The 11,116-nt window shown below is 35.7% G+C and overlaps 2 protein-coding genes across 3 annotated transcripts; both read right to left on the bottom strand.

The window, feature by feature from the left end:
* Positions 1–2,057: 2,057 nt before the first annotated feature.
* On the bottom strand, positions 2,058–5,035 carry LOC7462252 (beta-fructofuranosidase, insoluble isoenzyme CWINV1). Its single transcript, XM_052454074.1, has 6 exons — positions 4,652–5,035; positions 3,413–4,263; positions 3,059–3,217; positions 2,717–2,955; positions 2,508–2,598; positions 2,058–2,410 (listed from the first exon to the last, which is right to left on the bottom strand). The coding sequence occupies exons 2-6, from the start codon at positions 4,256–4,258 to the stop codon at positions 2,201–2,203; spliced, it is 1,545 nt and encodes a 514-aa protein (XP_052310034.1). The 5' UTR covers positions 4,259–4,263; positions 4,652–5,035; the 3' UTR covers positions 2,058–2,200.
* Positions 5,036–5,881: 846 nt separating this feature from the next.
* LOC7462253 (beta-fructofuranosidase, insoluble isoenzyme CWINV3) lies at positions 5,882–9,535 on the bottom strand. Of its 2 annotated transcripts, XM_052454075.1 has the most exons (7): positions 9,372–9,535; positions 8,882–9,247; positions 7,501–8,354; positions 7,161–7,319; positions 6,747–6,985; positions 6,562–6,652; positions 5,882–6,477 (listed from the first exon to the last, which is right to left on the bottom strand). In XM_052454075.1, the coding sequence occupies exons 2-7, from the start codon at positions 9,060–9,062 to the stop codon at positions 6,280–6,282; spliced, it is 1,722 nt and encodes a 573-aa protein (XP_052310035.1). In that variant the 5' UTR covers positions 9,063–9,247; positions 9,372–9,535; the 3' UTR covers positions 5,882–6,279. The 2 variants fall into 2 exon arrangements, with proteins under 2 accessions (XP_052310035.1, XP_024458233.2); XM_024602465.2 differs by lacking the exons at positions 8,882–9,247; positions 9,372–9,535 and adding an exon at positions 8,698–8,855.
* Positions 9,536–11,116: the final 1,581 nt, after the last annotated feature.

Raw genomic sequence — 11,116 nt, forward strand, 5'->3', positions numbered from 1 at the left:
TTTATTAATTAATTGGTGCAATTTTTATTTTATCTGTGTGGGAAATAGGTGACTTTGAGGAATGAAATTAATAGATAACTAGGAGATCTACTAATCCGTCTCCAATTACTGACTTAAAACATGTACATTCTAAGTGTTTTCATTCATTGCAATGAAATTTGTGATGGAAGATTTATAAAGTTTCCTATTCAGTTTTGTTTTATAAAATCTCTAATTATGTAAGAAAACTTATTTTTCTATGAAAATCAAGAGAGGTGAAAGGAAAACATTTCTTTTTTATTTTTATTTCGGTTTGTTTTATACAAGGTTATCGTGATATTAAAACATATTTTAAGGTTAAGTTAATGCTAGATTTTGTAAATAAGTAGATTGATTATAAGATGTGGGTAACTATAATTTGTATAACCCTGCAACACATTCTCAATACTTTTATGAGTTTGGTAAGTTACAGTGGTAGCAAAGAGGAATCATATATCTCTGCTGCCAAGATTCCACTAGCATCTTGGGGCATCGATCTAAACTAAAAGCTAGCAAGCCAGGCCCCGTAAACTAAGCTATTCACAGCTGAAGGTTAGCACAGGGAAGACCCCACGTTGTCTTCTCATCTACCTTTCTGCTTGTCAACCGGGAGATGAAAAAGAGATGATGATGTTACTTTTTCCAGAACAGAGCATGATGGAATTGTTGCGCAGGACTGCTGTACCTTCGATGATAAAGCGATGAAGCCATGGCGCGGCAAGGGGAGCACTGAGCTACCAATTGCCCCAGCTAGATAAACCTTCGACAAGAATTCAGGTCCAAAAGTCCTTGCAATCTGGGCAATAAAAGAACAAAAGACAGCACGTTGGATTTCATTATGGAGTTTCAGTGATGTATTTAAACAATTAGCATGAACAAAAACATTCTATCATATGCAAAAAGCTTTGGATTTCATTAGTCAGTACAAAGTTTATAATAAATAAATGTGATAATTTATGCAAACCATCTACTATAATGAACCATCCATCATATATGTAACTGGTGAAAAACTAACAGCCTGTACCAGAAAAAAAATATGCAGGACCGATGATAAAACACAAGAATATTGAAATCTATAACCTATCAGTGTGTTTATCATTCTAGGTATTAGGGAGAGTAATCATAATGACCCTCAAGTACAAGATACTTTCAAACAGATGGAGAGGGGGACAAGTGGTGTCTTAAGGTATCAAATGCAGGGAGGAGTGGGTACTTCATAAAGGGAGAATCTATATCAGGAGAAAATATCCTCCCAGGAAGTCTATCATGCAATACATGCATGGCAACTCTGTAGCTGGTCATCCGGGGTGTAAAAGAGTCTTGAGACGAGCTAGAGGGGGTTTTTTGAGGCGGGGATGGAGTTTGAGGTAAAAAAATCACATCAGGCATCGTGAGGCGTGTTAGCAGGCAAAGATGAAAAATACGAGACATCCTGGTTTACTACAGCCCTTAATTACTCATACGTGCTTGAAAGACCTTGGAAATTCACATCCATGGACTTCATTGAGAGCTTCCCTTGTCCAACCGCCGCCCTGTATTATGTTAGCAGTGGACAAACTTTCTAAACACGCTCATTCTATGGCTATTGGGCATCGTTATACTGCTCTATAATTAGCTCTCATCATGTTCTAAAACTTCATGGGCTGCTTGATTCTATTATAACTAACAAGGACTCCGCTTTCACCAATAATGTTTGGCAGGAATTGTTCAGGTCTCAGGGGCCGGGTCCAGTTACACTTATCCTCTGCCTACCATCCTCGGACTAGCGGGCAGCTGAAGTAACTAATAAAACCCTAAAAGGTGCCTAGCTACACTGTTTTGCAGGTGATGACCCTAGGAGTTGGTCCTCTTGGTTGCTAATGGCCAAGCGGTGGTATAATAAAACTACCATATATCACTTGAAACCACACCGTTTGAGGTTCTATATGGATGAAATAGTCGACACGCATCCAAGAGATAGAGCAGGAATCCAAGGAAAACTTAGAGAAAACACAAGATGGACAAATATTACAGGTCAGTGGGTGATGCATTTTCAATAAAAAAAAAAAAAAGGAAATTCGGATAAAAATTAAATCTAAATTCAAGAATTGTTAACACTTCAAAAGAAAAAGAAGAAATTTGTTTGTTGTTTTGCTTTTTATGTCATCTAACTCTGCTTCATTTACAACAATAGCTCTTCAAACTAAAGGTGTGGCTTCCTTCGTTTCGTGGTAGAAACAATTTGAGCATTCTTCATGGACCAGGCATTAAGCCTTGAGATCTTGACACTTGAAGTACCATTGTTGAATGCAAATAGGTATGCTTGCTTGTGAATTGCCAGCTTTGCATAAGCCCTAGTAGTGATGCAAGCCCTTCCTTCACCACCAAAACTCTCAACTATTGAGTGGTCAATCTACAAAAAGAATTAAATCAACAAACTCAACCACATAGCAATAACAAAATACGTGGTTTGTCACATAGCTAACGAGCATCTCTTCCACTTAACATACCAAGCTTCTCAGTGTAATAATCTCATGGCGAGGATCCATGTCTACGAAAGCTCCATACGTGGTTTTATCAAGCTCTTCTCTTACAGAAGACCTGTTGAGATTTAAATCTGAAGTTGAGGGTCATGCCAGTTTAATTGCAAGAAAAACTGGAATGGTAGCTTCCTTAAACTGGAATGGTAGCTTCCTTGTAAACATGTCGTATAACTAACCTGCTTTGATCACTACACATGAGCACAATATATTTGTGATTGCTTCTAAATATTCTGAAGTAGATTGCAGTTTGCTCTTTTAAGTCCTTGGTGGCAAAGGCTAATAATCCAAATGGCCCAAGCTTGCCTCTGACTGAAGCTTTCTTTTGACTGCAAAGCAGTTGGGGATCTGTCCAGCTTGGGTCTAGTATCTCAGCATCTTCCAAATTGAGCAACTCAAATGAAACATCTACATCAGCCTTCAATAGGAAAACAGGAAAAAGAAACGTAATTATTTCAACTATAAATAATCTTAACGAGTCATTAGGCATAGCCATTATTCAGACTCAATTTCATAATTACCTGAGAAGCTGTTATACCAGGAACTTCAAGTACTGATCCAGACTTCAGCTTCTTATCATGGAAACTCACGTTCTTGGAACGTAGTTTCTCGATTTCTTTAACCGGCCACTGTACTATTTGCTTTCCATTTTTACTAAGAAGAACAGTTCTAGGAATTGACTGGAAGCAAAATACACACATTGTTATATGGTGTTCAAAACTTTTTTGCATGCAAGACTGAAAGTTCTATGACATGATTCATTTCTACCAGGAAACAAGGATGTTGATTAATCATTTTTTCCAGTAAATATTCTCCTGTTTCGAAACAATTCTAGGCTGATTCTACAAGTACAGGTGATATAAGCTTGACATTACCTGAAGTCCAGACCAGCCTTTCTTGATGTCATCTGATTCACTATCAGACTCATTTATCCATCCCCACAAAATTCGCCTGTTCATTGCTCCGTCGAAAAATGTCTTCGAAGCATAAAATTTACCATAATCATACCGCAGATCCACACCACTGTCCATGAAGTTAGTTTCGACCGAAAATTTGTCATTTTCAGGCATATAACTTCCCAATATGTAGTAGTCATGATGATTGAAGCTTGCTTTAAGTACATGCTTAGTAGATTTATCTTGGGAAGAGGTATCAACTCCGTTTGTGCTGCTGGTACTGACAGGAAAGAAATCCGGGCACTCCCACATCTCAGTTTTTCCTGATGAGTGAAGTGGGCTGTCAATTCTAGTCCAGTTAACAAAATCTTTGCTTCGATATAGAATTGCTCTTCCATGACCATTAATCTGACTTCCAACGATAACTCGCCAAATCTTGTCAGGGCCTTGCCAAGCAGTTGTTGGGTCTCTATAAAGATCAGGATCAATGCCATCAATAGGAGTCATTAGGGGATTATAAGGTGATTTTTTCCATTCCTTCAGCAGAGGGTCAGACAGGTTCTTAGGCACTGCCAGGTTTTGAACTTGATGATTCTTAGTGTCGATTCCAGTGTATAGAATGGCAGGTTTTTCCCCAGGAAGGATTGTGGTGGAGCCGGACCAGCAACCATTGATGTCAGAAGGCTGCGTTGGATAAATTGCATGATCAATATGAACCCAATTGACAAGATCATATGACACCGAATGAGCCCATATAATGTTCCCCCATACTGCTCCATCTGGATTGTACTGATAAAACAGATGGTATACTCCCTTGTAGTACATTGGTCCTGTGAGCGATAAATCTTAATTAGACCATGATGTATATTTTGTCTACAATGTTCGGCTGGAACTCATAATGTCAGTTCTCTATCACTGTGCTATGCCACACAACAAACCACAGAGGAAATAACCCGCAAGGAAAACACAAAGAAGAGGAAAAATCTGGAGAAGAAAAGGTATCAGGCATGCTCTTACTTAACAAGAGAGCTTCCCAAGGAATAATCAGGTCAAGAATGCACATTGTGACAAAAAACATTGGCATTTTGTCTTTGATATATCTATCCTATTACATTGTTTGATAATTAAAGCATGAATCTAATTCAAAAGAGTATACTGGGGAAAAAGGATTTTAATCATAAGGGAAAACAGTAGGATGAGGGTAACAAGAGAGCTTACCATTGGGGTCTGCAGTGCAAAATTCCCAATTACAACATGCCAAATGGTGCAAGAAAAAAGAAGCAACAGAAGAAGAGATCAGAGATTAGGAAATGCCATAAAGAATAATAAAGAGAGGAACACACATAGAATGAAAACTGTGAAGTCGTACCATTCATCCAGTTTTTAGGAGGTTGAAAGTGATACCCAGTTCTGTATGGCTGGTCTGTTTCCTGAAGGTTTCTGCTACTTTGATGGGAGGCTTGGACTCCATGGTCAACCAACAAAACGCAGAATCCAACCACCCAAATAACAGATATCTCCATTAAAGGTTTTCAGGTCAACAGCCTAGTGCAAGTCCAATAGAACATAGGTTTCTCTGCCGATTTTCTCCTTCTGTTTCTACCAAGTGAATTGAACTTTCAACTTGCATTTTTAAATTCAATATTTTTAAAATAATTAAATATTTTTCAGTCTGAGGGGGGGGGGGGGGGGGGGGGGGGGGGGGTGGGGGGGTTTAAGATTCCAGGAATTCAGTAGTCTAATCCAAATTGCTATAAAAAATTGTTAGAAATAGACTTGAGACTTTGTGACCGCTTCCCAGTAATGAAAATGGGTTTTTACAGGTGGACTGGGAAGAAAAGTTCATGGGAATATGAAAAATTTAATGCAACTATTACCAAAATTTTAAAACAAGAGGGATTAAAAACATTGTTTTTATAATTTTGTCCTTCTCACAGTAGATTGTAGATTGTGAGTGAAAATATTATTTACTAGAATAATAATTTTTATGGATTTGCTATTAAAAAAAGATCAAAAGTCTTTTTATAGGGTCTTTAATCATCATAGATAGATGCAGGATTTTACATTTTTAACGCTCAGGAGCTCATTTGCCATCGTTTGAGAGTATGATTGCATCTCTTGTGACAGATCAAAGACAACATTTCAACCTTACTACCGCACACATGCAGAATCTGTCAATGATTCCTTAATTAGTTTCCCAAGATGGAAATTGTATCAGTTTCATTCTCCACCTTTCAACAGGTGGCCACGGTGCCTTTGAAAAATGGTGGTATAGGAGAATTCCTGCCTAATTGGGCCTATTCTTGATGCTGCTCACAAGCCAATCATCATGGACTGTGAAATTGTGAGAGCAACACCATGAATGTATAGTAATTGTAAGTGAAACCATGCCTAGTCAATCAATTAACAAAGTGCTCTCCATGCGGTGCAAGAAACTCAAAATGCGGATAAAAAAACAAGATTAGCTTGTTTCGAATTTGAATCTCTTGATAGACAAGGAATGAAGAATTAGAAAAACTCAAATCTAGATGTCCAAGAAGCATAAAGCCTCGAAAGGTAGCTGACATCATTGCAGTTTTTTTGATAGGACCATTGGTAAACTTCTATTTCTCTTCTCTGTTTCAGCTTTTAAGGGTAAACGACATTTGCAAGCACAAAAGAGAATACATTGACCTTCTCCAAGTATAGAAGCCCCGGAGACATAAAAATTAAAAACAAAGTAGATTGGATGGTAAATCAGCCAACTCATTGGTTGTAAAGACACCTATACCAGCCAAAAGATCTTACATCCATTGCACTCAAGACACTAAAGCAGACTGCAGAGGCCATGCGATGCTCCTTCCTTTTTAAATGAAGTTTTCTTTGTGATTGATTTGGGCTTTGTTCATGCTCCAAGCATTCAGACTAGAGATCGTCACGCTCAGGGTTCCATTGTTAAATATAAACAGGCGAGCTTCTTCTTGAATAGCCAACTTAGGATAAACTCTATTGGTGATGCAAGCTCTCCCTTCCCCACCAAAACTCTCAATAATGGAGTGATCAATCTGCAAAGCATTGCACAAGCATGTTGAACCAAACTGCAATTGGACGGTAATCCCTATAAAAAACAATATCACTAATCAACTCACCAAGCTTCTTAATGAAATATTTTCACGCTGAGGGTCGATATCTATGAAAGCTCCATATGTGGTTTTATCGACCTCATCTCGAAGAGCAGATCTGTTAGCAGGTATTAGGTACAGTATAAGTTCAAGTTATTTGATATTTAGTGCTTGTTCTACATTTGGATTTGTTAAAGGGACTAAGGGAGAACCTGCTTTGATCACTGCACATGAGTACTACATATCCTTTCAGGCCTTTAAATATCCGAAAGAAAATCGCAGTTTGTTCAGTTAAGTCCTTCGTTGCTAAAGTTAATAAACCAAATGGACCCAATCTGCCTTTGATTGATGCATTTGCGTCAGAACAAAGTAGCTGAGGATCAACTGCAGTAAGGTTCAAGAACTCAGTCTCTTGCAGTTCTGGCAACTCAAAAACAACCTCCACATCTGCCTTTTTTAAGAAATGAGGAAGTTGTCACGACTGAAGAGTTAAATCAATGCAAACAACTTCAATCTGAGATACTCTGACAGAAAAAAAGAAACTTGGAAGAAATGCAACTTAATCATGAGACAACATTTCAATTCAACTACTACTTTTCTCTGCTAACTGGAATTCAACTATTCACCTGTGCAGCAGTAATGCCTTCAACTTCAAATATTGACTCACTATCAATTTTCTTATCAAGGAAACTGACTTTCTTGCCATGTAGTTTGTTGATTTCCTCAATGGGCCACTGCACTAATTGCTTTCCACTCCTATCCAACCAAATGTGCCTAGGAATAGACTGCAAGGAAGAGTAAAAATAAGTTAGGTTCAACGATGTTAGAACAAAACAGTTAACCGCATTTTTTTACATTTATAACCCAGTAAAAAACCAAATGAATTTGAACTAAGCTAGATATCCAACTTTTCACAGCCAAAAATTAAAAACAAGAACAGCATGCCTTCACTTAAATTCAACTCACCTGAAGTCCAGACCATCCTTTGTCCATGTCATCTTCTATGCTATCAGACTCATTTACCCAACCCCATAAGATTCTCCTATTCTTGACACTGTCAAAGAATGTCTTTGAAGCATAAAATTTTCCATGGTCATACCTCAAGTCCATACCGGTACCGGTAAAGTCATTATCAGGAATGTATTTTTCTATCTCTGGGACATAAGTACCAATCATGTAATAGTCATGAGAATTGAAGCTTGCCTTCATCACATGTTTAACACCCGCATTCAGGACAGAAGTATCTACTCCATCCGTGCTATTAACAGACACAGGATAAAAGTCCGGGCACTCCCACATCCCAGTTCTTTCAGTTGAATAAAGAGGATCTTGGTACTTAGTCCAGTTAAAAAAATCTTCACTTCGATACAGAATTGCCATTCCTTGATTATTGTTCCAGCTTCCAATGATCACACTCCATTTTCCATCATGACTCAACCAAGCTGTTGTAGGATCTCTAAAATTGTTCCCTTCAACACCATCAGGAGGTGTCATGATAGGATTTTGAGCAAATTTTATCCATTCTTCAAGAAATGGATCAGACAGATTCTTTGGCATTGCCATATTCTGAACCTGACAATGGTTAGCATCAATTCCAGTGTATAAAATGACAGGTCCTTTCCCAGGAAGAATTGTAGCAGAACCAGACCAGCAACTGTTGATGTCATATGGTTCCGTTGGGCAAAGGGCATGATTGAGATGAATCCAGTTGATGAGATCATATGATACAGAATGCGCCCATATCATAAAATCACCAAACAATGCTCCATATGGATTGTATTGGTAAAATAAATGATAAACCCCCTTATACCACATTGGCCCTGCACCAGATTGATCATTGTCATAACACAATTGGAACTTGTTTCACTAGCAGTAAAGCATAGATCCTAACACTCCAGTTGATACCAAAATCCCAGACCCACTTTTGGAAATAGATTGGATAATTGATTGGTGCATTAAGAAGATCAGTAATTTGATGCATGATCAATAGTAGACCATACAAGAACTTCAAAATGACATTCTAATCCTGTTATTAAAACACAAAAAAGGCTTTTCTTGTTCAATTTTTCTCAATAATAGAAATCAGCAGTTTCTTGTGCTATCCAAACATCCATGAAGAGATAGAGAATGAAAAGAGGGAACATGGATCACAGAGTTACTTACCATTAGGGTCTGGTGTGATCATAGGCATCATTTATTCATCAGCAACCAGTACATGTAACATGTTAAACACAAAGATTAAAACCCGTCTTCAGAATACATAGACACATAAAGAAAGAAGGAAAGGAACACGCTAAATGATTAAAATTGACAAGGAAAAAATAAAAAAAAGAGTAAATATTTATACCATTAAGCCAATTTCTTGGTGGTTGGAAGTGAAAGGAGGTTCTATATGACTGCTTTTCTTGCATCATAACCGTGTGAGGCTGAAAATTCTGGCATCCATTATTCTCCAAGGCTTCAACTTCAATTCCACTGCTTTGCAAAACACAGCATAAACCAACCAAGAAAACAGCAAGAATCTCCATGTTTGCATCTATCACAAAGACTGAAAAAACAAATGGCCTTGCGCGAAGATAACTGGGGAAATTGCTTGCTACCTACAACGTTTTCTTGTCTTTTTCAGTACCAGCGTCATCCATGTGAAAGACAGAAACCACCCCATAACACTACAAATTTGGATGAGACTGATTGGTTCACACCCTATGCCAACCTGAGAAAATCAAAGAAGAAGCCAAACTTATTTAATTTACTGATCTGTCAAAAATATGATACAGTATCAATTCTCAAGTACTTCACAAAGTGAAGCTCAGAGAAGGGACACAGTGCATCATTACCAAGTTATTTGACAGTTTAAGAACTATTCAGACGCTGAGGACAAGGACTCCTTGTCTCGATCGAATCGAGCTTCCCTTTTCTTTTCTCTTTTACTAAGAATCTTAAAGAACTCAAGTTAATTTCTTTTCTAATAATATAAAGAAAAAAAAATTTCTAACAAGGTCACTGATAGGTTCATGTATATATATTTAAGTGTTGTCATAAATTAAATGATGATTAAAAAACAAATTAACATGTCATCAATTAATAACTTCAAATCTAAAGCATCCATTAAAAAGAGCGAGGGGATAAAAAATTCAAGCCAAGTTCCAAGTTCCAAGTTCCAAGTCATGTGACCATTCATCGGTAATTTGGTATTATCCCATTGGAGAAAATAAAAATAAAGTCGTTTTCAATCCTCTACTTTGTTGACAACTCTGTTTCAATCCAATAATTGAGTTTAATTTAAGATTTCTTTTTAATCCAATGGGATGTCCATCGACAAATGGTATTCCTTGCCACGTTTCTAAGTTTGTTAATGTAATGCATGGTATTTTTATAAAATAATTTAACTAAAAATATTTTAAAACATTTTTTTTTCATCAAAACATTAAAATTATAAAAAAATATTTTCAAAAACAATTGAACCTAAAAACAAACACGCCCTAATTTATTTATTGTAAAATTTAAATTTATTTTTTCTAAATATATAAAACAATCATTTAACCATTAATTGGGACATTTCTTACATTGCCTTAATTTGGTTAATGTTTCAAAACATATAAGACAAATATATAAATATTAAATAATATAAACATACAAGAATAACTTAAAGTAAAATTAATTGATAAAACATACCCGAAAAATATAACAATAGGGTCAGAATGTCAATGATAGCTTAAGAACAAAGGAGAGACAAGTTGCTCAAATTAACTTGTAAAATTAAACCTCATACTAAGCTTGACTACTCAAGTGCATCAAAGAATAAACCCTCTTTTTTTTTTTTTCATCAAGACAATATTTAATTTTATTTATTTTTTCGTATAATGATTGTTATATGACATGAAAAACCATTCAACGTATATATAATGTTTTCCATATATTATTTGCAATAATAATAATAAAAAGAAATTCTACTTGATTTTGAAGATCTAACGGTGCCATTTCCAAAGGTCAAAAAGACATTGTATTGACTTATATACATAACTTAGGATGATCAATAGATAGTTGATATGACTTCTTATATGTCAAATCAATTGATACTTATATAGGACCCGTTTGTTTACTGGAAAGTAGTATTTTTTTGGAAAGTAAATTCCGGAAAAGTATTTTTTGATATTTGGTAGTGTAATGGAAAATAAGTTGGAAAACATTTTCCAGTGTTTGGTTATGTCATGAAAAAGGAGCTGGAAAATAACTTATTAATGTTTTATTTTTCTCAAGTTTATTAAAATAATGAGGAACAAATCTTACAAATTAAAAAGTTGAATGAGAATGAAATTGAAAAAAAAAATATAATTTCATAAATTATCTCAAATAAAATAAATAATAATCAAAATAATAGAGATCAAATCTAAAAAATTAAAAAAAATGAAAGGTGAAGAAATTAAAATAATAATAATTAACATTTCATAAATTATTTCAAATAAAATAAGTAACAATCAAAAGAATGAGGACCAAATTTGATAGATAAAAAATTTCAATAAAAAAATGATAAGGAAAAAACAAATAACAATTATAAAAATAAGGACCAAAATTAATATAA

Source organism: Populus trichocarpa, chromosome 6 (genome assembly GCF_000002775.5).
Source record: "Populus trichocarpa isolate Nisqually-1 chromosome 6, P.trichocarpa_v4.1, whole genome shotgun sequence".
Classification (NCBI taxonomy): domain Eukaryota; kingdom Viridiplantae; phylum Streptophyta; class Magnoliopsida; order Malpighiales; family Salicaceae; genus Populus; species Populus trichocarpa.

Bases quoted from the DNA above. Each gene is read 5' to 3' on its own strand.
- LOC7462252 (XM_052454074.1), bottom strand. From the start codon at position 4,258: ATGTACTACAAGGGAGTATACCATCTGTTTTATCAGTACAATCCAGAT. The intron at 3,218-3,412 runs GTAATGTCAAGC...TTTTGCTTCCAG, and splicing joins AAGGCTGGTCTGGACTTCAG to TCAATTCCTAGAACTGTTCT. The intron at 2,956-3,058 runs GTAATTATGAAA...TTCCTATTGAAG, and splicing joins CTGGTATAACAGCTTCTCAG to GCTGATGTAGATGTTTCATT.
- LOC7462253 (XM_052454075.1), bottom strand. From the start codon at position 9,062: ATGGAGATTCTTGCTGTTTTCTTGGTTGGTTTATGCTGTGTTTTGCAA. The intron at 7,320-7,500 runs GTGAGTTGAATT...TCTTCCTTGCAG, and splicing joins AAGGATGGTCTGGACTTCAG to TCTATTCCTAGGCACATTTG. The intron at 6,653-6,746 runs GTTCTCCCTTAG...ACCTGCTAACAG, and splicing joins ATGTGCAGTGATCAAAGCAG to ATCTGCTCTTCGAGATGAGG.